A 25,329-nucleotide genomic window follows, 5' to 3' on the forward strand; every position below is an offset into this window, starting at 1 on the left:
CTGATCCCCCAGAAACGCGCTCACCTCTCCCGCTTCTTCCCGTTAATTACCGGGCAGAGCGGCGTGCGCAGCGCGCAGCCGGGGCGGACCGTGAGCGGGACCCGGGACGTGCACGGGGAGCGGTCTCGTGCCGAGGGGTCTCGGGAGTGGAGGGAGGGAGGCGGCGTCTGACGGGAGCGTTCCGGAGAATCCACTCGCTGAACCGGGAGGAGCCGCGGCGGGAGTGGATCAAACAGGTCGACCCCGGGATTACACCGACGGGCGGGCGGCGGACATCTGGATCTGAAGCCTGAACGTGTTTTCCTCTGCGTTCCCCAAAGGGCCACTTCCTCCGGTCCGCGTCCTGCTCCGGTTGGAATATGGCCACACTGAACGCGTTTTCCCCGCTTTTTATGAGATGGCTTTATCGTTTTAACGGTTTGAAATGAAAAGCGGCACTTTGATTCGGAATTGTGCATGTGCGCGACGTGTGCCCGTCTTCTGCTTTGGAAAAAAAACGCGCAAGTTTCCCGCCAACGGGAGCTGGTCGGAGCGGCGGACCGCGCGGAGGTCGGAGGGCGGCCGCCGGTGTTCCCGCCGGTGTTTCGGTGTTTTAAGCTCGTGGAGCGAACATGGCGAGCGGCCCGGGAGCTCGTCGCGCGTGGTTCCCGCTGCTGTGCGCGCTGGCGCTCGAGCTGCTGGCGCCCTGCGCCTCGCACCCGCAGCCGTGTCAGGTGCTGCGGCGGATCGGCCACACGGTGCGGGTCGGGGCGCTGCACCTGCAGCCGCGCCTACTGTCCGCCGCCGCTCACGAGGACCGGGACGCGACAACAGGTGGAGCCGCGAGGACACCGGAGGAGGCAGAACGACGGGAGTTTGAGAGCGCGAGAACCGGCGCCGGGGCAGCGGCCGGCTACGGGAGCATCCGGACCCGAGGCGGCACCGGCCCGAGGGGCGCGAGGAACAAGAACCTCGCACGACAGCGCGAGGAGAACGCGTCCAAGGAGAACCGCGTGTTCGCGCCTCGGGATTCGGTCCTGCTCGCGGCCGAGGCCCTGAACCGGGCCGGGCTGCTGCCCTACAACCTGACCCTGGAGCTGGTGATGGCGGTGGGCTCGGGCCTCGGGGAACTACCCGCCTTCTCGTTCGCCTCCGAGGGCGACGCGGCCGGCGACGACCCGCGGTCCTTCCTGGAGAGCGTGTGCCACACGGTGGTGGTGCAGGGGGTGTCCGCCGTGCTCGCCTTCCCGCGCAACCGGGACGAACTGGTCGAGCTGGAGTTCGTGTCGGTGGCGCTGCAGGTGCCGGTGGTCAGCGTGGTGCCGCGCGAGTTCCCGCGCAACAGCGAGGTGAGAGTTTGAACCCACCGGGGACGGGGAGTGGACCCAGCGGGGACGGGGAGTGGACCCACCGGGGACGGGGAGTGGACCCACCGGGGACGGGGAGTGAACCCAGCGGGGACGGGGAGTGAACCCAGCGGGGACTTGTTGTTCAGTCATGTTGGTTCACTGCTCTCATGACGTTACGTAAGAAGTTATAATACAACGAAATCAGCACCAAGGACAGCACAGCTATGCGCGCTCACAGGCGCGAACGCACGCGCAGACGCGCACACACACACACACACACACACACACACACACACACACACACACACACACACACACACACACACACACACACACGCACGGACACGCGCACGCACACACAAACACAAACACAGGGGCTTACGAACGTTGATTCTAAGATTTATATATTGTACAAACATTCGTCACTACTTCGGCCGGTGACTAATTCCTTTTGATTTAAATATTTTAAGCCTATTTTACACATGAATGGATAGTTTGTTTACCTTTTATTTACATTTTTAATTTCAGTAAAAAGGCAAGCACACAGACCTGGACATCTGGAATAGTTTACACACACACACACACACACACACACACACACACACACACACACACACACACACACACACTGATGACACACACACACACACACACACACACACACACACACACACACTAATGCTGTGCATTCAGTGTCACTAGAACAGAACAGTGGTCATGTGTGCATTACCAGACCACTGCAGACAGACCAACACTAACAGACAGGCCTTATACAGACACACTGACACACAGTGATACACGCACACACGCACACAAACACAATTTGATCACTTCTACAAACACAAATGTGTGCACGCACACACAGAAAGATAGACACACAAACAGATAGATACAAACAAATAAAACACACACATGCACACACACACGCACACACATCCTAACATCATTAGTTAGCTTGAAGGCTTCTGGGACACCTGCCACCTAGCAAGCTACCATGATGTGTGACCCTGCGTGTGTGTGTGTGTATCAGTGTATGTGTGTGCACGTGTGTGTGTATCAGTGTGTGTGTGTGTGTGTGTGTGTGTGTGTGTGTGTGTATCAGTGTGTGTGAGTGTGAGTTTGTGTGTACATGTGTGTGAGTGTATATGTGTTTGTTGGGGGTGTGACAGAGAGCCTGTGTGTGTGTGTGTGTGTGTGTGTGTGTGTGTGTGTGTGTGTGTGTGTAACACAGGGATATCTTATTTCCTTCTCTGTGAAATATGACTTGCCATCAGCAATATGTAGGTGGTTAAAGAACCGACAGACAGACAGGCAGACAGGCTGGCAGACACACAGACAGACACAAAGGCAGGCAGACAGACAGGCACACAGACAGACAGTGATAGATTGATGGAAAGCATAGCGGTTGGATCTTTCCATCAAAGCCTCATCTTTAGAAAACAACCAAACTACAAACTAACTGTGCCCTGGAGCTGGTGGCCCACCACAAACATATATATATATTAGGGCCAGGGTGTAACAAAAACCGATTTGAATCGGAAAATCGATTTTGATTTAAAAGATGCAAATATTCTGAATCAAACTGAATCGAATCGTTCCATTTTAAAATAATAATCGTTCCTGAATCGTATCGTACCCCATGTATCGAGATATGCATCGAATCGTCTTTTATTGGAGAGATGCACACCCTTAACAAATACACTTCTTCTCTAGTCTTTGATAAATCTTTATGAAGGAAATGCCACATTTACAAGTTAATTCATTTTGTGAAATGATTGTCTACTTTCAACAAGAAATCCATTGCATCATACCCTCTCGAATTGAGCCGTGCCACATCGAATCGAATCAAAATCCTTCTGAATCGAACTGAATCGAATCGTTCCATTTTAAAAATTTATCGTTCCTGAATCGTATCGTACCCCATGTATCGAGATACGCATCAAATCGTCTTTTATTGGAGAGATGCACACCCCTAATATATATGTATATATATATATATATATATATATAAAATAAAACATTATCTTGCAAATGAATATCCTGCAGTGCATTTAAAATGTGAGTGGAGAGAGACGGCTCCAGAAGGCAGAGCTCTGGTTGCTCAGGACGCACGGCAGGACGTCCAGGACCTGCCCTAACATCACAGTGCAAATACTAGACCTACCCCCTCATCGGTAGTTCTCTCCACCACCACCAGACTGTTCCACTTCTCTCCCCTGCGTGTGTATGTGCGTGCGTGCGTGCGTGCGTGCGTGCGTGCGTGTGCGTGTGTGTGTGTGTGTGTGGCCAAGCCTCCAGCTGTCTAGTTCACGTCATCCCCTCCACCTGCTCCGTCTGCATCCTCTCATCAGCACCTGCATTATTTACAGCCGCCTCCCCCCGTCTCCTCCGCAGAGCGGTGGGTGTCTCTCCACGTCAGTCCCTCTGTTGTGAGCCTCCATTATTACTGACTGTTCGGACAGCGTTACCTTTAGTAGTTAGTTTAGTTTACCTTTAGTTTAGCGGCGCTACCTGCCGCTCTGGTTTCCTCTGACCGTATATATAGAATATATATATAGTATATATAGAATTCATATGAATTTCCTCTGGGTGTCGCTCCCATTTCCAGTGTCTTTCATGTGGTCGCTGGTCTGATCCCCGGCTCCTCCTAGCGGAGTGTGGAGGTGTCCCTGAGCGAGACGCCTCACCCTGACTGCTCCTGACCCGCTGGCCGTCGCCCTGCGTGGTCGAATCCGCCATCGGTGTGTGAATGTGTGCATGAATGGGTGAATGTCAGTCAACACTGTGAAGCGCTTTGGATAAAAGCGCTTTATAAATGAGGACCATTTACCATTTATGTGGATACCTTGGATGTCTTGGTACATCTATATCTTGGTACATCTTCTTATCGTTACTTAGTGTTTGGCTCTCGTCCTCATCGTTCATCACAGAGCCAAAGGGCTGTCTGCTATGATGAGTAATCTCATCGTACCAGGGAGCTCACACTCACATGTGTGGTCATCACAGTAAGGTTTGGATCTGTCTTCACCAGTGGGGATGGATCACAGAGATACGGTGAGGCTGTGATAAGGAGATGGAAGCGCTACAGTTGTCTGGGACCAGAACAGGCCAGGTCTTTAGAAGCAGACAGCACAGTACTATCGATCTCACTCTGTTGTTGCTTCCCCAGGGCTTTTTGGTCAAAAATAAAATAGCAATTACCAAATTAGGGTTAGGGCAATTAACATATTTATAGTCCAATGTGATTCATTACACAACTTAGCTAATTGGGCCTTGTTTGAAAAGATCAAGGATCAATTCAACAGTATGGCTATCCAGGTGAGTTTGTGAGTGTGTGTGTGTGTGTGTGTGTGTGTGTGTGTGTGTGTGTGTGTGTGTGTGTGTGTGTGTGTGTGTGTGTGTGTGTGTGTGTGTGTGTGTGTGTGTGTGTGTGTGTGTGTAGAGAGAGAAAGAGACAGAGAGAGCAAGAGAAAGAGGGGGACATGGAAATATGGAGCCAGAGAGAGAGAGACACAGGCAGTGTGTGAGAGAGAGAGAGAGACACACACACACACACAGGCAGTGAGAGAGATAGAGGGAGAGAGAGAGACACACAGGCAAAGAGAGAGAGAGAGAGAGAGAGAGAGAGACACACAGGCAGTGAGAGAGAGAGACACAGGCAGTGAGAGATAGGGCAGGGCTTTATATGACTGTAAGACCTTCGAAGATGTGCTCATTGCTGCATGATTGACTGAAAGCTGGGTTTCACTTTTGGGTGCTCCTTTATGCTGCTATTATCTGTCAGAGCCCTGTCTGTGTGTCTGTCTGTGTGTGTCTGACTCTTTAGTCAGCCTGCATGTCTCTCTGTCAGCCTGTCCAACTGTCTGTCAGCATTTTATTAACTTCCTGTACCATATATACCGTACCATATAAGCATGATATTGGAATTAAACCATGATGCCACTTCTGAAGTAAACCATCAACTTTATATTTCCACATGTATTCCTGATGTCACCAAACCATGATGATGATGTCATGTACCACGATGTCATCAAATGAACTAAACCATGATGAGGTCTCGATGTCATCAAATGATCAATAACAATACAAACAAACTGGCTGTTTGGTGTGTGTGAGAGTGAGAGAGTTGGTGTGTCTCGGTGCGTCATTGTGGTTGAGTTTGTCTGTGTGTGTGTGTGTGTGTGTGTGTGTGTGAGTGCAAGGGAGAACATGGGACTGCGTGAATGTGTCTTTATGTGTATTTGTGTGAGGGTGAGTCTGTGCATGTGTGTTCATGTGTGTGTGAACATGAGCCGTGCATGGTGAAGCTCTCCGATTGGCCACGCTGTCCTCAGATATGCAGCGTTATATAAATGGGTCTAGCAGCAACCCAGTCTACAAACCAGATCATCCTGCAATAGGCCTCCCCACCTCCTCCCCACCTCCTCCCCACCTCCTCCCCGCCTCCTCCCCACCTCCTGTCCCATACATCCAGGGTGCAGCGTACATCAGGACGTTGATAATCATATTCATGAGAGCGGGAGGAGTCAGTGAAGGCAGAAACCATTATGTTCTACAGCCCGGGTTCAACAGGAACACATTGATCTTAGAGAAAGCTTGAAGTCTACAGGAGTGCTTTAAAAACAGATCCTCCTTCTCGTTGTTCTCTCCTCACCTCCTTATCTCCCCTCACAGCCTCTGTGACGTTTCATTGGCTCTGAGACTTCTCTCTCTCCGCTCTCCATCCCCTGTTATCCACCCCAACCTCTTTCACACACCCTCTGCTGCTCCTCCTCCTCCTGTTGGCTCCTCAACCCTCCTCCCAGCTCCTTGTCCAGATTACTGCTCCTTTAATTATTCCTTTCCATTCCTCCCTCGCTTTCTCCACACCCTGATTTTCATTTTTCCTTTTACTCCTATCAATGTCCCTTCAATCTTTCTCCGAATCGATCTGTCTCTCGTTTGGCTTCCTTCCAATCTCTGGCCCCTATTTCAATCCCTGGCTCCTCCCTCCTCCCTCTTTCTCCCTTCCTACATCGCTCTCACTCCTCTCACCTCTTTACCTCTCCGTCTTCCTGTCCTCTACTCCACACTGACCCTCCCTTTGATGGCTCTCTCTCAAATCACCTCTGGCTTCTCTGTCTGCAGCTTCCCTCCCTCCCCTCACTGGTTCTCAGCTCCTCTCTTCCCTCCCCTGACCCTAACCCTCCGCTCACCTCCCCAGCGCTATATTGTCCATCCCGTCGTCCATCAGAGGGGCCCCGGGCCCCCAGGGGCTCGGCGGAGCAGGGCGGGTTAGACGTCTTCTTCTAGGATCCAGAGGCAGGCTGAGGGCATTGGTTGAGCTTCAAACCTTTTTGCTCAGAGTTGACACTATAACCAGTAGTGGTGTAACCATACGTGTATTCCTACCAACATTTTTCGGTATGGGTCAATGCATGTTTAATTTTGGTGCGTACCAATTATTATTATTATTATTATTATTATTATTATTATTATTATTTTACGTTTTTTATTGATTATCACACACTCTGGGAGTGTCTTGTCTTAGACATACCGAACCGTGACTTAAAAGCCGAGGTATGTACTGAATACAGCCCTAGTAACCAGTCCCCCTGTCCCCCTCCCCTATCTCTGACCCCCCCCCCCTCGGACCCCCTCCCAGAACCCTCTCCACTTCCAGGTGGCGATGCGGCCGGTGGAGGCGGCCCCCGCCTGGCTGCTGTACGCCCTGCTGATGAGGAACGGCTGGTGGGACGTCAGCGTCCTGCTCTGCCAGGAGATGGACGTCTCCCAGTTCCTCCACCTGGTCAAGAACAACACACACTTCCGTCTGGGGGCCTTCGTCAACCTCACCAACACACCTCCGTCCTCGCCGTCCTCCTCCTCGTCCCCGTCCTCCTCTCCGCCGTGGTCCTCGTGGTCGGGCGGAGCGGCGCGGGCGGAGACCTCCTCTTCGTCTTTCCCCTCTTTCTCCTGGGGAGCCTCCTCCTCCTCCACGTCCTCTCCGTCCAGGTGGGACCAGCAGCAGGCTCTGATGCGCCGCCTGGAGGCCCTGCGGGACCCCCTCTCCGCCTCCTCTACGGTCGCCGTGGTGACCTTCGGCTGCGAGATGCGCGAGGTGCGGCGGCTCTGGACGCTGGCCACCCGGATGATGCTGCCCGACTTCCACTGGGTGCTGGGCGACAGCCAGGACGTGGCCCAGCTGCGGACAGAGGGCCTGCCCCTCGGCCTGCTGGCCCACGGCGGGATGGGGACCCCCTCCCTGGACCACTACGTCCAGGACGCCCTGGAGCTGGTGGCCCGCGCCGTGGGGAGCGCCGCCAGGGAGAACCCCGCCATGGCCCTCATCCCCGGGACCACCAACTGTATGGACCTCCAGGAGCAGAGGAACGGCAGCTCTGGAGCCTACCTGGCCAGGTGAGACAGTCACACACACACCTGTCTGTCTGCAGCCTACCTGGCCAGGTGAGACAGCCACACACACACCTGTCTGTCTGCAGCCTACCTGGCCAGGTGAGACAGCCACGCACACACCTGTCTGTCTGCAGCCTACCTGGCCAGGTGAGACAGCCACACACACACCTGTCTGTCTGCAGCCTACCTGGCCAGGTGAGACAGCCACACTCACACACCTGTCTGTCTGCAGCCTACCTGGCCAGGTGAGACAGTCACACACACACCTGTCTGTCTGCAGCCTACCTGGCCAGGTGAGACAGTCACACACACACCTGTCTGGGGCCTACCTGGCCAGGTGAGACAGCCACGCACACACCTGTCTGTCTGCAGCCTACCTGGCCAGGTGAGACAGTCACACACACACCTGTCTGTCTGCAGCCTACCTGGCCAGGTGAGACAGCCACACACACACACCTGTCTGTCTGCAGCCTACCTGGCCAGGTGAGACAGCCACACACACACCTGTCTGTCTGCAGCCTACCTGGCCAGGTGAGACAGTCACACACACACCTGTCTGTCTGCAGCCTACCTGGCCAGGTGAGACAGTCACACACACACCTGTCTGGGGCCTACCTGGCCAGGTGAGACAGCCACGCACACACCTGTCTGTCTGCAGCCTACCTGGCCAGGTGAGACAGCCACGCACACACCTGTCTGTCTGGGGCCTACCTGGCCAGGTGAGACAGCCACACACACACCTGTCTGCAGCCTACCTGGCCAGGTGAGACAGCCACACACACACCTGTCTGTCTGCAGCCTACCTGGCCAGGTGAGACAGCCACACACACACCTGTCCAGGTGGAGCCACTGAGTCGCCAGCTCTACTTTCTTATTTCTTCCCTCCCATCGAAGGCGTAGAGCCACATTACTCACACACACATTACTCACCCAACGCTACGGGCACCAACCGATGCACTCGGGTGCAGACAGGTCTGTGTGCAGGCGCCCGTCCGGTGCTCTAATGGGACGGTCTGTGCTGAAAGCGTCATGTGATGGATGGCATTAGGCTGCATGCGGCGGTGCTCTGCATTGGTCCAGGGCACGGCCCATGAGCCATGATGGAGTGCACTCACACACCACTGGTTACAATCAGCCTCCCCTGCCCACATCCTCTTATGATCCCCAATCAGCCACAGATAGCAAGAGCTGGCATTACAAGGCTTGTTAAGACAGCAAGAACATTCTTTTCTATAATTGGTATTTCCCATACAGACTGAATAAATACGAGAAAGGGCTGCTGGGATCAACTGGATTAGAAACCATTTTACTAGTAATATAGCACAAGCTATACAAGCTTTCATCACCAGCAACATACAGTGAATACAGATACATTTGATATTTATGGGTAGACCGCAGAAACAGGGTTTGAACCCAGAAGCTGGAGTCATGGTGCAGGGGAGGAGAAGAGGGGGACCCTGTAGTCTGGAGCGTGAGGCTGTGCTGCTGTGTCCTTCAGGAGTGGGGAGTGGACATTTTCATCTGGGAAAATTAATCTGAACTCCATAGGCGCTCTGCAATTGCTCAGCGGTAAGATGTTTTCACAGACCTCACTGCGATGGGATTCTTAAGATCGTCGTACCAGATAAACACAGATAACAGAACATCTGGTGAGCTGATATTTGGGTTAGCCTGACTGTGGAAACCGTCAGGAAACAAATTGATGTCTATTCTATCATATGGTCCAGAAAACAAAATAATAGACTGTGGAAATTACATTAAAGCACGAGAGACAATTTAGCACGTTGAGCCACGCGTGACTCGTTGAATCAGTTAGAGAAACCAGGAGTTCAACACGCACAGAAACATAACCAACCCCACGTCAGGCTCAGACGTCATGAGACATTTAAAGGGGCAGCGATCCCTTGGACAGTAAATGATAAGCAACACAGTGTGTAGAACAACACTTAACATCACAGGTGAATTATGCGAGAATTATGCATGTGACATTCACTCCAAGACCACTGCGACAGACCTCTAAAGCACTATCCACATATTTCCATGTTGGACCATGACAGTGTGGTGTGGTGTGCTGATATATTATTTGTAATCATGGTTCTGGTGCGTAAATAACAGTATCACTAACAAAGTGCGGCAGTCACTGGCCGCAAATCGAACGCTGTACCTTGTATTTAACGTAGTTACATTTGACCAAACTGCTAGTCAGCTGCCGTTAATGCAGCCTGAACAGACTGACACGGATACTTCATTTATGGATTTGACAGGTTTATTATTAGGCATTGATAATATTGGGCATTGAACCGGCTGTAGGGTGGGGATGGTGGGGATGGTGGCGGAGGTGGAGGTGGTGGTGGTGGTGGTATAGTGGTGGTGGTATAGTGGAGGAGGAGGTGGAGGTGGTGGTGGTGGTATAGTGGTGGAGGTGGTGGAGGTGGAGGTGGAGGAGGTGGAGGTGGTGGAGGTGGTGGTATAGTGGTGGTGGAGGTGGTGGTGGAGGTAGTGGAGGTGGTGGTGGTGGAGGTGGTGGTATAGTGGTGGTGGAGGTGGAGGTGGTGGAGGTGGTGGTATAGTGGTGGTGGAGGTGGAGGTGGTGGAGGTGGTGGTGGTGGTGGAGGTAGTGGAGGTGGTGGTGGTATAGTGGTGGTGGTGGTGGTGGAGGTAGTGGTGGTGGAGGTGGAGGTGGTGGAGGTGGTGGTGGTGGTATAGTGTAGGTGGTGGTGGAGGTAGTGGAGGTGGTGGTGGTATAGTGGTGGTGGTGGAGGTGGTGGAGGTGGTGGTGGTGGAGGTAGTGGTGGTGGTGGTGGAGGTAGTGGTGGTGGAGGATGGAGGTGGTGGTGGTGGTGGTATAGTGGTGGTGGTGGAGGTGGTGGAGGTGGTGGTGGTGGTGGTGGAGGTAGTGGTGGTGGTGGTGGAGGTGGTGGAGGTGGTGGTGGTGGTGGTGGTGGTGGTGGAGGTAGTGGTGGTGGTGGTGGTGGAGGTAGTGGTGGTGGAGGTGGAGGTGGTGGTGGTGGTGGTGGTGGAGGTAGTGGTGGTGGTGGTGGAGGTGGTGGAGGTGGTGGTGGTGGTATAGTGGTGGTGGTGGTGGTGGAGGTAGTGGTGGTGGAGGTGGAGGTGGTGGTATAGTGGTGGTGGTGGTGGAGGTAGTGGTGGTGGTGGTGGAGGTAGTGGTGGTGGTGGTGGTGGTGGAGGTGGTGGTGGTGGTGGTGGAGGTAGTGGTGGTGGTGGTATAGTGGTGGTGGTGGAGGTGGAGGTGGTGGTGGTGGTGGTGGAGGTGGTGGTAGTGGTGGTAGTGGTGGTGGTGGTGGTGGTGGTATAGTGGTGGTGGAGGTGGAGGTGGTGGTGGTGGTGGTGGAGGTGGTGGTAGTGGTGGTAGTGGTGGTGGTGGTGGTGGTGGTATAGTGGTGGTGGTGGTGGAGGTGGTGGTGGTGGTGGTGGTGGTGGAGGTAGTGGTGGTGGTATAGTGGTGGTGGTGGTGGTGGTGGTGGTGGTGGAGGTAGTGGTGGTGGAGGATGGAGGTGGACAGGCCCAGAGGTTATGGTGTCCTTGAGGTGTTGACATGGCGTGATGAAGCTGTCATTTGAGAGGCTGAGCTGATCTGTCCATCAGATCCCAGACCCTTCACCAGATGAGAACCACTTGGAACATGGCTCCAAACGGGTTCTATGTGGTTCTCTGATGGGATTCTAAAACTAACGTACACTTCAATAAAATCCCATATGCAACATATAGTTTACATAGTTGACATGACTCAAATTATTTAGAATAATGTTCCCCTATCTTAACTTTATTTGATTCTTTATTATCTCCAGGTCGAATTCAGTCATTTAGCAGATGCTTCTAGATACAGGTCCCTAAGGAGCAGGTAGGGGTCAGGGCAGGTAGGGGTCAGGTAGGGGTCAGGGCAGGTAGGGGTCAGGTAGGGGTCAGGGCAGGTCAGGGCAGGTAGGGGTCAGGTAGGGGTCAGGTAGGGGTCAGGGCAGGTAGGGGTCAGGTAGGGCTAGGGCAGGTAGGGCTAGGGCCAGCTCGCTCTAGGAGGCCTACAGATGTGCTTCGGACGTGGGGATCCTAACAACAGCAGCACACAGAGAACTGTACTGGGAGGCCGGCTAGTGCAGTGGTTAGGGTGATCCACTCCCAGTCCAAAGATCCCAGTTAGACCACCAACAAACCGTTCACCCATGAGGAGAGAAAGATAAGCTGACAGGGTGCGGTGGGTTTCTGAGGTGACAGCCCACCCACCCCCACACAGACCCCCAGGGGGAAGGCTTTGGTGGCCTTCCAGGCCAGCAGGTGGAGGAGCAGGTGAGGAGCAGGTGGAGGAGCAGGTGAGGAGCAGGTGAGGAGCAGGTGGAGGAGCAGGTGAGGAGCAGGTGAGGAGCAGGTGAGGAGCAGGTGAGGAGCAGGTGGAGGAGCAGGTGAGGAGCAGGTGGAGGAGACGGAGCAGCAGAGCGTGGCGCTGCAGAGGGTGGAGGCCTTCAGGCGTTGGAGCGGCGGTCAAACACAATCTGTGGTGTAGACGGCCCGAGGTGGAGCTCTGTTGACACACCAGGGGGGGTCTGGCTCTTTAAAGGAACACTTGGTCCATTTGCACGAGGCTTTGTATCGGTAGTAACCCAGTAAAAGTAAATGTATACACTACACACATGTTAACATGTATCTGCACATGTTCCGGTGGGGGGGCGAAGGGGGCCATACTAAAGGGCACAGCCCAGGTGGGACGAGGCAGGGCTGGAGGACCGGCCAGGGGGAGGGGGGGGGAGGCCGGCCCCCGCCCGACCCCGGAGGAGAGAGGCAGCAGATAGAAATGTTATCTGATGCAAAGTACACCACAGAGCAGCTGATAGCACAGCCCGGGTGACAGGGAAGATATACTGACGCCCTCTGGCCAGACATTGAACCAACCAGGCCTGGTGTCAACCTCCACAACCACCAGGGGAGGGTCCAGGAAGTGATGGATGTCAGACAGGAAGTACGGGCTGGTGGGGGTGGGGCATTACTTTGTACAGTCTGCCTTCAGGCGGACAGTGGAACCGGACAGGCTCAGAGGTAATACAGCACACTGGGGATACATCAAATCAAATAAATACACAAAATAATGACGCATTTTAAGACTTTTGTAGAAAATTATTATTGTGTTGATTTTTAGACGATATTCCACAATAATGACCATTGTGGTTTGTTGCCTCAAACACACACAGCCACTGGCAGACAGAAAATAAATGAATGGATCTGATGAGTTTGGAGTTGGAAGGCATTAAGCCACAGGGAGCCCAGATAAGGTCCACCACAGGGACTCAAAGAGGGGCTTCAAGGGTGGGAATAGAATAGCGCTGATTGAATAAGGATTGATGATACAGGAAAAAAACAAAAAGGACTGAGTGAAAAGAAAGAACGAGACAAAAAGACAGGAAGAGAGAGACAGAAAGAAATAGAGAGAGAGAGAGAGACAAAGTAATAGAGAGAGAGAGACATAAGAGAGACACAGAGAGAGAGACATAGAGAGAGACAGAGTGAGAGAGAGACAGCTGAAGTGACCTAATGGTGCGTTTCCACCGGTGGGTGCGGTCCAGTTTGGTATGAATAGGTTCAGTTTGGTATGAATAGGTTCAGTTTGGTATGAATAGGTTCAGTTTGGTATGAATAGGTTCAGTTTGGTATGAATAGTTGCGGAACGGTTTGCGTTTCCACCGCCATAAGTGGGCGGGGTCCAGACTTGGCCGTGGTTAGCCGTACTGTAGTACCTGCGAGGTATTTCTGGACAACGGCGAAATTTTTGCTTATTGAAGAAAATGTCAAACAAAAGTTTGCCGTCCTTCTTGGACGTCCTCCATTGTTGCTCTTTGTTCGTTGTGCGCGTTCTTCTTTTTCCTTGTATTATTAGCAGGCTACACTGTGTCGGCTGCTATCGCCGTCCGGCTTAAACTCCGCCCACCATAAGGGTACTGTCTTGAACCACGCCCACCATAAGGGTACTGTCTTAAACCCCGCCCACCATAAGGGTACTGTCTTAAACCCCGCCCACCATAAGGGTACTGGCGGCGGTGGAAACGCGAGCCGTAACTGAGCCAAACCGCACCTTCACTACTGGGCCAAGGCATGCTGGGCCTAGGCACACCCGCCAGTGGAAACGCACCATCAGTGATCCAGGTCTCTGGTCTGAACAGATACTACGTTTAAGGATACATCACACAGGCTTATCCGTCTCCCTTTCCCCCACTCAAACAATCCTATCTGATCCTGTCTCCTTCAGCCAATTCTGCTAAGAGGATCTTCTCCAGAGGATTATTCCTGCCCCACAGTCAGGAGCAGTAATGTCCTCATCCAGACCTCATCACCCTCAGCGTGGGCTGTGGTCCCTGGACCAGGTTCCCACGCCTTTTGGAAAACCTGGAAAACCAGGATTTGATACGTATATATAAAATCATGTTTGTGTTGTCAGCAACTCAAAGTTGCACAGTTGTCTTTCAAAGGTCATGAGCCGGCCAGCGATGCTTTTTGAGCGTCTTGTGTGAGATGTTAGTGAACATTGTAATGAAACATCCAGGGCTAAACCCTATCTGGTGGATAGAAGCACGCTGGTTTAAACTCATAGTTAGCTAGAGCCTCCACCTTGGGGACTGGCTGCTAACCGCCTCAATACGAATCGTTGGTTTCATCAAGACAGAAAAATACGAGTTGTCTCAATTAATACAGAACATGATGTGGTCCCTTAAAACATTACAAAACTAATTACACACTAGACGTTTAATCAAAATTGATTAATTGCTTAACTTGAGCGTGGGAGAGAAGGGTAATTGTCTCTCCTTATATATTGGGGGCCTATTCTAGTCCCCCACTAACCCAGATGAATTGAAAGATATCGGTTTATATATGAAACTAAGGAAGTTTTCATTTGCGATGTCACAGTAACTCGAGTAACTAATCATTTATAATATTTGAGGTTTTTTTCCCGATGAGTGCCTTGAATGGCAAATCAAAGTAGAAATGGGTCATGAAGAGAATGCTGCAATCAAAGGAAATACGTCATCTGTTTTGGGTTGCCGCCACTCCTGTAGTTGGACCAATATCAAGTCATTTGCTCCATTGCTGGCTTTTCCCATCTTCTATCATATTTCTGGGGATAAATACTGTGATTATACATGGAATAACTGTAGGAACACCTGGTGTGTAGCCTAGCTGGCTGCAGAGTTTGGCAATAGCCTTCAGTTATTGTAAAACATTTTATTTTACAAATACTGCTACCATGATGTGCTGTTCAAATGTGTTTTCTGGTGGCATAAAGGATTGGGAGGATTAAATAAAGGGGGGGCCTGATACCATAACTTTTAAACAGTTTTTAATACATGCAACCTCAACTGAGGCTTTTTCTTTTGCAAGCAGATTGTTTGCATACAGCAGGCAGGTAAGTCAACATGGAGGCCACTTAAAGGAGAATTCCGGCGATTTTTAACCCCATTACTGTTTTCCTGAGGGTCACCCCATGTTGAGGGAAGCTAAAAACCAGACAAAAATTGATTGGACCAAGCCAGAGATCTGCACATAACACTAACCTATGGGGGCAAGCTCTTTATCTGCTTTTCTAAACACATTCAGAAAACCATTCCAAGACCTCGGTAACATGAGTTGGTTCCTTACGAGACACCACCGTGCTCATTTAACTCATAGTGTGGCGAAACAGTATAAACTTTGCGTTAGTGCCTGTAAACACTCACCGCATCCGTTCTGCTATCGGCTAGTAAGGGCTTCCTGGATAAGTCCACGGAGTAATCTGCGGTGAGTGTTACACTTAAGCAATAGATCACGACAGGCTGTGGTATGTTCTCATTATACCACAGTTAAGGGGCGTTATAAATCCCTACATGGTTTAGGATATGTTTCCACTACATAAGCCTTCTAGACCACTAAGATCTTCTGAGACCAATCTATTAATTATCTCCAGAGTAAACACAAAACATGGGAAAGCAGGATTTAGTTACTATTTTATTTTATTGAATGCATTTTTTAACTTGGCCTTTGTTTACTTTTACGAGGCAGACTACTTCGGCCTCGTGTTTCAAAAGTGCTATAGAAATAAAGTTGCATTGCCTTGCTTTGCCTTAATGCCTTGCTCTACCAGTGGGAATGGAACCCCTAACCTGGCAGTGTTAATGCCTTGCTCTACCAGTGGGAATGGAACCCTCAACCCTGGTAGTGTAAAAAAATATAAATATATATATAAAATATATAAATGTAAAATAAAGTTTTACATATTGAAGGAAGAGAGGAAAGCGGGTTGGAGAGGGCCTAACCCAGTACAACCCCAGTACCTTTCAAACCTAGTCCCTACGTCTTCTGAACATGATAACACCTTAATGAGGTGGAGATGACACATGGGCTCACACCAGAGAGGTGGAAAGCCACCGGCACAACACAACTGAATTCCAATACAAGTTGTTGACTGTTTTGCCTTTCTTGAAGTTGATTGTAGTTTGCTTTAAAGTTATACAGATCGTATTTCGTTCCAGACCACCAATCGTTCCAGACCTCTGACCTTTAAATAAATCATGTGGACCTTTGAGTTAAAGAACCCCTGTGTGTGTGTGTGTGTGTGTGTGTGTGTGTGTGTGTGTGTGTGTGTGTGTGTGTGTGTGTGTGTGTGTGTGTGTGTGTGTGTGTGTGTGTGTGTGTGCTGCTGTTTAATTGTGACTCAGTGTTTTATAGCTGGTTGTTCCACAACATTAAACGGGGGTTTGCCTCCGCTCAGCTCGGTGTCAGGAAGCGACTAAAGGCGCTGACCAAACACCTCGTAAAACAACCAGTCATCAAGCAACCAGTCATAAAGCAACCAGTCATAAAGCAACCAGTCATAAAGCAACCAGTCATAAAGCAACCAGTCATAAAGCAACCAGTCATCAAACAACCAGTCATAAAGCAACCAGTCATAAAGCAACCAGTCATAAAGCAACCAGTCATAAAGCAACCAGTCATCAAACAACCAGTCATAAAGCAACCAGTCATCAAACAACCAGTCATCAAACAACCAGTCATAAAGCAACCAGTCATCAAACAACCAGTCATAAAGCAACCAGTCATCAAGCAACCAGTCATAAAGCAACCAGTCATCAAGCAACCAGTCATAAAGCAACCAGTCATAAAGCAACCAGTCATCAAACAACCAGTCATAAAGCAACCAGTCATAAAGCAACCAGTCATAAAGCAACCAGTCATAAAGCAACCAGTCATCAAACAACCAGTCATAAAGCAACCAGTCATCAAACAACCAGGCATAAAGCAACCAGTCATAAAGCAACCAGTCATCAAACAACCAGTCATCAAGCAACCAGTCATCAAACAACCAGTCATAAAGCAACCAGTCATAAAGCAACCAGTCATCAAGCAACCAGTCATAAAGCAACCAGTCATAAAGCAACCAGTCATCAAACAACCAGTCATAAAGCAACCAGTCATAAAGCAACCAGTCATCAAACAACCAGTCATAAAGCAACCAGTCATCAAACAACCAGGCATAAAGCAACCAGTCATAAAGCAACCAGTCATCAAACAACCAGTCATCAAGCAACCAGTCATCAAACAACCAGTCATAAAGCAACCAGTCATAAAGCAACCAGTCATAAAGCAACCAGTCATAAAACAACCAGTCATAAAGCAACCAGTCATAAAGCAACCAGTCATAAAGCAACCAGTCATAAAGCAACCAGTCATAAAGCAACCAGTCATAAAGCAACCAGTCATCAAACAACCAGTCATCAAACAACCAGTCATCAAACAACCAGTCATAAAGCAACCAGTCATCAAACAACCAGTCGTAAAGCAACCAGTCATCAAGCAACCAGTCATAAAGCAACCAGTCATAAAGCAACCAGTCATAAAGCAACCAGTCATAAAGCAACCAGTCATCAAACAACCAGTCATAAAGCAACCAGTCATCAAACAACCAGTCATCAAACAACCAGTCATAAAGCAACCAGTCATCAAACAACCAGTCATAAAGCAACCAGTCATCAAGCAACCAGTCATAAAGCAACCAGTCATCAAGCAACCAGTCATAAAGCAACCAGTCATAAAGCAACCAGTCATCAAACAACCAGTCATAAAGCAACCAGTCATAAAGCAACCAGTCATAAAGCAACCAGTCATAAAGCAACCAGTCATCAAACAACCAGTCATAAAGCAACCAGTCATCAAACAACCAGGCATAAAGCAACCAGTCATAAAGCAACCAGTCATCAAACAACCAGTCATCAAGCAACCAGTCATCAAACAACCAGTCATAAAGCAACCAGTCATAAAGCAACCAGTCATCAAGCAACCAGTCATAAAGCAACCAGTCATAAAGCAACCAGTCATCAAACAACCAGTCATAAAGCAACCAGTCATAAAGCAACCAGTCATCAAACAACCAGTCATAAAGCAACCAGTCATCAAACAACCAGGCATAAAGCAACCAGTCATAAAGCAACCAGTCATCAAACAACCAGTCATCAAGCAACCAGTCATCAAACAACCAGTCATAAAGCAACCAGTCATCAAACAACCAGTCATAAAGCAACCAGTCATAAAGCAACCAGTCATAAAGCAACCAGTCATAAAGCAACCAGTCATAAAACAACCAGTCATAAAGCAACCAGTCATAAAGCAACCAGTCATAAAGCAACCAGTCATAAAGCAACCAGTCATCAAACAACCAGTCATCAAACAACCAGTCATCAAACAACCAGTCATAAAGCAACCAGTCATCAAACAACCAGTCATAAAGCAACCAGTCATCAAACAACCAGTCATCAAACAACCAGTCATCAAACAACCAGTCATAAAGCAACCAGTCATCAAACAACCAGTCATCAAACAACCAGTCATCAAACAACCAGTCATAAAGCAACCAGTCATCAAACAACCAGTCATCAAACAACCAGTCATCAAACAACCAGTCATAAAGCAACCAGTCATCAAACAACCAGTCATAAAGCAACCAGTCATCAAACAACCAGTCATCAAACAACCAGTCATAAAGCAACCAGTCATCAAACAACCAGTCATAAAGCAACCAGTCATAAAGCAACCAGTCATCAAACAACCAGTCATCAAACAACCAGTCATCAAACAACCAGTCATAAAGCAACCAGTCATCAAACAACCAGTTAGCGCTGGACCACCCCGAGCCTCGCCCTTGGGCCCGGGGGGCAGCCCGGGGGGGGGGCCCTGGGGGGCTGCGTCCGTAACGAGGGCTGGTTAACGAGGGCTGGTTAACGAGGGCTGGTTAACGAGGGCTGATTAACAAGGGCTGGTTAACGAGGGCTGATTAACGAGGGCTGATTAACAAGGGCTGATTAACAAGGGCTGGTTAACGAGGGCTGATTAACAAGGGCTGGTTAATGAGGGCTGATTAACAAGGGCTGGTTAACGAGGGCTGATTAACAAGGGCTGGTTAATGAGGGCTGATTAACAAGGGCTGGTTAACGAGGGCTGATTAACAAGGGCTGGTTAACAAGGGCTGGTTAACAAGGGCTGATTAACAAGGGCTGGTTAACAAGGGCTGATTAACAAGGGCTGGTTAACGAGGGCTGATTAACAAGGGCTGGTTAACGAGGGCTGATTAACAAGGGCTGGTTAACAAGGGCTGGTTAATGAGGGCTGATTAACAAGGGCTGGTTAACGAGGGCTGATTAACAAGGGCTGGTTAACGAGGGCTGATTAACAAGGGCTGGTTAACGAGGGCTGGAAGGACATCAAATGGACTCATAAAACGACTTTAAAAATAAAAACACTAATATAGTCATCATTGCTATAAAGTGATATAATATAACGTTAACCAAGTATTTCATGTATAAATCCCATTATCAAACCATATTTAAACATAATACATACATAAATCATCACAGTCCTCAGAGAATGACTCAATCAAAAGGGAAATGTATTATTTATTCACCTAATCACCTTCATTATATCCAAGGTACACACCACCACCACAACTATCCTAATTCATAAATAAATCCTATGTCAGGAGATCTGTTGGTCACTCTATTGATTACTCCTGCGTGGCTCAGAGGATTTAAAAGTTTCTTCTTACAAAATACAGAAGTTTATCGTCTGCTGGACTGAGAGGGGTTTTGTGCACACTTTGAAATAATATATAAAGTATTAAGTGGACAGTGTGGTATATCTTTTAACTTAGTGGAGTATACGGTTTGCCGAGTATATATTGTGGTTCATGGAGTATAAATCTGGGGAAAGTTGGCTTTATATTTCTGGCTAGTTGTGAAGAACATCTTTTTCAGTTTATTTATGTAGATTAGGTGGGAATATATTTCAGTATATATTGTGTGTTTTTCTGGCCAAAGACAGCGAGTTCCCAGCCAGCCTAATGGCCCAGCCCACAGCAGCACCACCACCGGCTCGTTTAGTGAGGACATTTCATTTGACGATGGCTTTTTAATTTGTTACCGACACACGGATCAGGACAAACATCTGCATTCTCTCCCCCCCCCCTCCCCCCTCTCCCTCCCCCTCTCCCCCCCCCCCCCCCTCTCCCTCCCCCTTTCCCTCCCCCTCTCCCCCCCCCTCTCCCTCCCCCCTCTCCCTCCCCCCTCCCCCCTCCCCCCCTCCTCCCCCCTCTCCCTCCCCCCTCCCCCTCTCCCTCCCCCCCTCCCCCCTCTCCCTCCCCCTCTCCCTCCCCCCCCCCCTCCCCCTCCCCCCTCCCCCCTCTCTCTCTCCCTCCCCCTCTCCCCCCCTCCCCCCCCCTCTCCCTCCCCCCTCCCCCCTCTCCCTCCCCCCTCTCCCCCCCCCTCCCCCCTCTCCCTCTCCCCCCCCTCCCCCCCCCTCTCCCTCCCCCCCTCCCCCCTCCCCCCTCTCCCTCCCCCCTCTCCCCCCCCCTCCCCCCTCTCCCTCTCCCCCCCCTCCCCCCCCCTCTCCCTCCCCCCTCCCCCCTCTCCCTCCCCCCCTCCCCCCTCTCCCCCCCCCTCCCCCCCTCCCCCTCTCCCCCCCCTCTCCCTCCCCCCTCCCTCCCCCCTCTCCCCCCCCTCTCCCTCCCCCCTCCCCCCTCTCCCTCCCCCCTCCCTCTCCAGGTTCCTGTCCAACTCGTCCTTCGAGGGCCACAGTGGGTTAGTCTCCGGGGGGGTCCTGGCGGTCAGAGCGTGGTGTCCGAGGCCCAGCACTTCATCTGGTCCCTCCAGCTGGACCCCCTGGGCCAGCCCACCTGGACCCGGCTGGGCCGATGGCGCCGGGGGCGGGTCCTGATGGACCAGGGGGCGTGGCCGGCGCAGCGGGCCGGCGGCGGGGGCGGGGACTGGCGGCGCTCGGCCCGCCTCCACATGCGGGTGGTGACGCTGGTGGAGCACCCCTTCGTCTTCACGCGGGAGGTGGACGCAGACGGGATGTGCCCGGCGGGCCAGCTGTGTCTGGACCCCCTCACCAACAACACGGCCGGGCTGCAGGGCCTCTTCCAGAACCTGGCGGGGCCCAACGGCAGCGTGCCCACCCGCCTGAAGAAGTGCTGCTACGGCTACTGCGTGGACCTGCTGGAGAAGCTGGCCGAGGACATGGGCTTCACCTTCGACCTGTACATCGTGGGCGACGGCAAGTACGGGGGCATGAAGAACGGCCGCTGGACGGGCCTGGTGGGCGACCTGCTCAGCGGGGCGGCCCACATGGCCGTCACCTCCTTCAGCATCAACTCGGCCCGCAGCCAGGTCATCGACTTCACCTCGCCCTTCTTCTCCACCAGCCTGGGCATCCTGGTACGACACGCTGGTTGCTCTCTTCCTCCTCTGCTTTGTCCTTTCTTTGTTCTTCTCTGGTGTTCATTTTTCTGGGATTAGTTTATTCCGTCCTCCCAACATGTTGATTTGACCTTGTGTGTTTCTCGGTCTCTGCCCCTCTCTGATAACTTCTTTCCCGTCTTCCTTTCCTGTCTCGTTTATTTCATCTTCAACTCCATTGTTCTTTATGTCGTTCTTTCTGCATGGTGTTACTGTTTGTTCTTTGCGTCCCCATCGATGACTTTACCGTTTCTTCCACCTCTGTTCATTCTCTTTGTCTCCTCACCTGTCTGCTCTTTGGTTGATTGTTTCTACATATCTTTGTTTCCTTCTCTTTCTGGTCGTTCCCTATTTAGTTTTCATCCATCTTTTTGATTCATGAAGGAGCTGGTAGGTGTCAGGCGTGTTGTTCAAGGAGACCTATAGGTAGACTGAGAACAATGCTTCCATTTATTCATTTCCTTATTTGCTTAATCCGTCTTTCTTTCCTTGAGTCTGTCCTTTGGCCTTTCCGTCTCTCTCTCACTCTGGTTCCTTTACCTCTGCTTTCATCCCTCCCTGTCTGTCCGCTGTGGTCGACGCTGTGGTGGGTTCTGCAGTGTGTACGTGTGCTTCTGAACCAGTCTCTGGAGAGCCAGCCTGGAGAGTCACCCAGAGCCTCCCCTGACAGATGTTCAACTCCACGTCTCCTCCTCTCATCTCAACTCCAGTCCCCATCCTTTCCTCTCTGCTCTCTCTCCTCATTCCTCACCTTTCCTTTCATCTTCTCCCTCCCTTCTGCTCCCCCTCCTCTTCCCTCTCCCCTCTGCTCAGCATCTCTTCCTCTCTTTGCACCAGCCATCCTCTCCTCCCCCCTCAGCTCCTCTCCCTCTGTTTCCATCTGTGTGCTCCCCACGTCTCCTTGACCTCCCCGTCCGTCTGTGCGCTGTGACAGGACGCGCAGCGTGTTCACACCACCATTGATTACATTTCAATCCACCTTTATTTGTTATGCCCTGGTTCATGATAAGTTTCATAAATGCAAACGTGAATACATTAGATATTTGTAAATACTGTAAATTGTTTTGTACTATTATGACCTAAATGGCAATGCAACAATGGTACATTATTGTCTTACATGATGACTTCTTATTGTAAGTAGCAGGGAACAAAATATCTTCCTCTATTCCAGCAGGAATTAAATGATATGTTAGATTGAATGATAGTAGTTTGGAAAGTAGATTGGATGTAGAATGTGTTTAAACTCCAACAGCCAACCAGTGGATTCAGATCTTTAGGAGCAGGAAGGGGACGGCTTACAGGCTGAACCACCGTTCACTGGGAGTCACACTAACCTCTACAGTACCCTGTAGTGGTTAGTGTGACTCCACTACAGGGCACTGTAGTGGAGTCACACTAACCTCTACAGTACCCTGTAGTGGTTAGTGTGACTCCACTACAGTACCCTGTAGTGGAGTCACACTAACCACTACAGTAGTAGAGTCTAGAGCACAGGAGGTGAAACCTCGCTGAAGATCAGAGAGCAGCTCATTCTGAGCTCGGTCTCTGCAGGTGTTGATCAGCCAATGAGAGCAGAGCACAGGTTGTAACCTGGCCCCCCCTCCCCCTGACAGGTGCGTACCCGGGACACGGCCGCGCCCATCGGGGCCTTCATGTGGCCCCTGCACTGGTCCATGTGGCTGGGCATCTTCGTGTCGCTGCACGTCACCGCCGTCTTCCTCACGCTGTACGAGTGGCGCAGCCCGTTCGGCATGACGCCCCGCGGGCGCAACCGGCAGCGCGTCTTCTCCTTCTCCTCGGCGCTCAACGTGTGCTACGCCATCCTGTTCGGACGCACCGTGGCCATCAAGCCGCCCAAGTGCTGGACGGGCCGCCTGCTGATGAACCTGTGGGCCATCTTCTGCCTGTTCTGCCTGTCCACCTACACCGCCAACCTGGCCGCCGTCATGGTGGGAGAGAAGACCTACGAGCAGCTGTCCGGCATCCACGACCCCAAGGTGTGGACCAGCATCTAGACATCTATACACACACACACACACACACACACAGGCTGCTGTCACCCTTGAGAGGAATGTTTTGGATTTGCAGTAAATCTGTGGTTCAAGAAGTGTATTTTTAATTTCCGACTTTATATTTCAATTTAGGCCTTGTGGACCCATACAGTTTCACTTTATGTGACACCAAACTATCCTAAAAGTTGAGTTTGTTACCCTCAACACAGTGGAAACCGGAGTAACATCTTATCTGACTCCATGTCCCGTAGCTTCACCACCCGTCCCAGGGCTTCCGCTTCGCCACGGTACGGGAGAGCAGTGCGGAGGACTACCTGAAGAAGAGCTTCCCTGAGATGCACGAGTACATGAGGAGATACAACGCCCCGGCCACGCCCGCCGGCATCAGCAGCCTCAAGTAAGACTCCTATAAAGCACAGTCCCTCAGGAGGTTGTCCCTCAAAGGGACGCAACACCATGGTACAGTCAGTAAGACTCCTATAAAGCACAGTCCCTCAGGAGGGCAAAGGGACGCCTGTGCGGACACCAGCTACTTCACAGACACCATGGTACATTCAGCTACTTTACAGACACCATGGTACATTCAGCTACTTTACAGACACCATGGTACATTCAGCTCCTTCACAGACACCATGGTACATTCAGCTCCTTCACAGACACCATGGTACATTCAGCTACTTCACAGACACCATGGTACATTCAGCTACTTCACAGACACCATGGTACATTCACCTACTTTACAGACACCATGGTACATTCACCTACTTCACAGACACCATGGTACATTCAGCTACTTCACAGACACCATGGTACATTCAGCTACTTCACAGACACCATGGTACATTCACCTACTTTACAGACACCATGGTACATTCACCTACTTCACAGACACCATGGTACATTCAGCTACTTTACAGACACCATGGTACATTCAGCTACTTTACAGACACCATGGTACATTCAGCTACTTTACAGACACCATGGTACATTCAGCTACTTTACAGACACCATGGTACATTCAGCTACTTTACAGACACCATGGTACATTCAGCTACTTTACAGACACCATGGTACATTCAGCTACTTTACAGACACCATGGTACATTCAGTGGGCTCGCTACCGGCAATGCTTGGATGCTAAGCTAAGCCCCGCTGTGACAGCTCTCATTGAAAACACGACCCACTTAAGTTCTAATTAAAGCGCCTTTGAAAGTATGGGGGTAATTCAAATGATCATAAAACAAAATGTGGGTTTGTGCATTGTGCAAAGTTTCAATGACAGTTTAGAGCAGCACTCACGCCATCCAAGAGCAGCCAAAGAAAGAACACACTCACTATTTTGGCTGCCACCAAGAAGAAAAAAAATAAACATCTAGCTGGAGTCTATTACCTAAAACCAGTCTGTTGTCACGCCCAGATCCACCATACGGGCATTCTGGGCACAATCACTTGATCTTGGTAATCATCAATCAGTCTTAATGTCTTAATCAGTGTTTTATAGGGTCAGCTGTCCACCGAGCTGGGCTGCTCACACACGTCTAAACAGCCTGTTGTTAGATCCATTTGGGATATTTTGAAACGTGACGAATGTGGTTGAATTGTGTTTGAGATGTGCCAGGGCAGGGTACCTCGCCTATTGTGTAGGAATATTGACCAAATGAAGCTTGTATAGAGAGGAGTGTGCACACCGCTAGACTCACGTCTAGTGAACCCACTGAGAGCAGTCTGTTGAATATCCAACATCTCTTTCAAACCAAACAGTGTTCACACTAGTATTATAGTATAAATCAGTAAGAAGAACTTTTGGATATATTTCACCCCTTGTTTAAACTCCCCCAC

General features: G+C 50.7%; 1 protein-coding gene across 1 annotated transcript in view; it reads left to right on the plus strand.

Moving 5' to 3' along the window:
- Positions 1-611: 611 nt before the first annotated feature.
- grin3a (glutamate receptor, ionotropic, N-methyl-D-aspartate 3A) overlaps positions 612-25,329 on the plus strand; it is a gene marked incomplete at both ends in the record, with an annotated part of 37,508 nt that continues 12,790 nt past the window's right edge. Inside the window, 6 exon segments of the mRNA XM_084483216.1 lie at positions 612-1,328; positions 6,973-7,727; positions 20,786-20,831; positions 20,834-21,457; positions 23,092-23,475; positions 23,742-23,887. Of these exon segments, the coding sequence (XP_084339342.1) occupies positions 612-1,328; positions 6,973-7,727; positions 20,786-20,831; positions 20,834-21,457; positions 23,092-23,475; positions 23,742-23,887 (2,672 nt within the window).

Source organism: Micromesistius poutassou (assembly GCF_964030765.1).
Source record: "Micromesistius poutassou genome assembly, chromosome: 18".
Classification (NCBI taxonomy): Eukaryota; Metazoa; Chordata; class Actinopteri; order Gadiformes; family Gadidae; genus Micromesistius; species Micromesistius poutassou.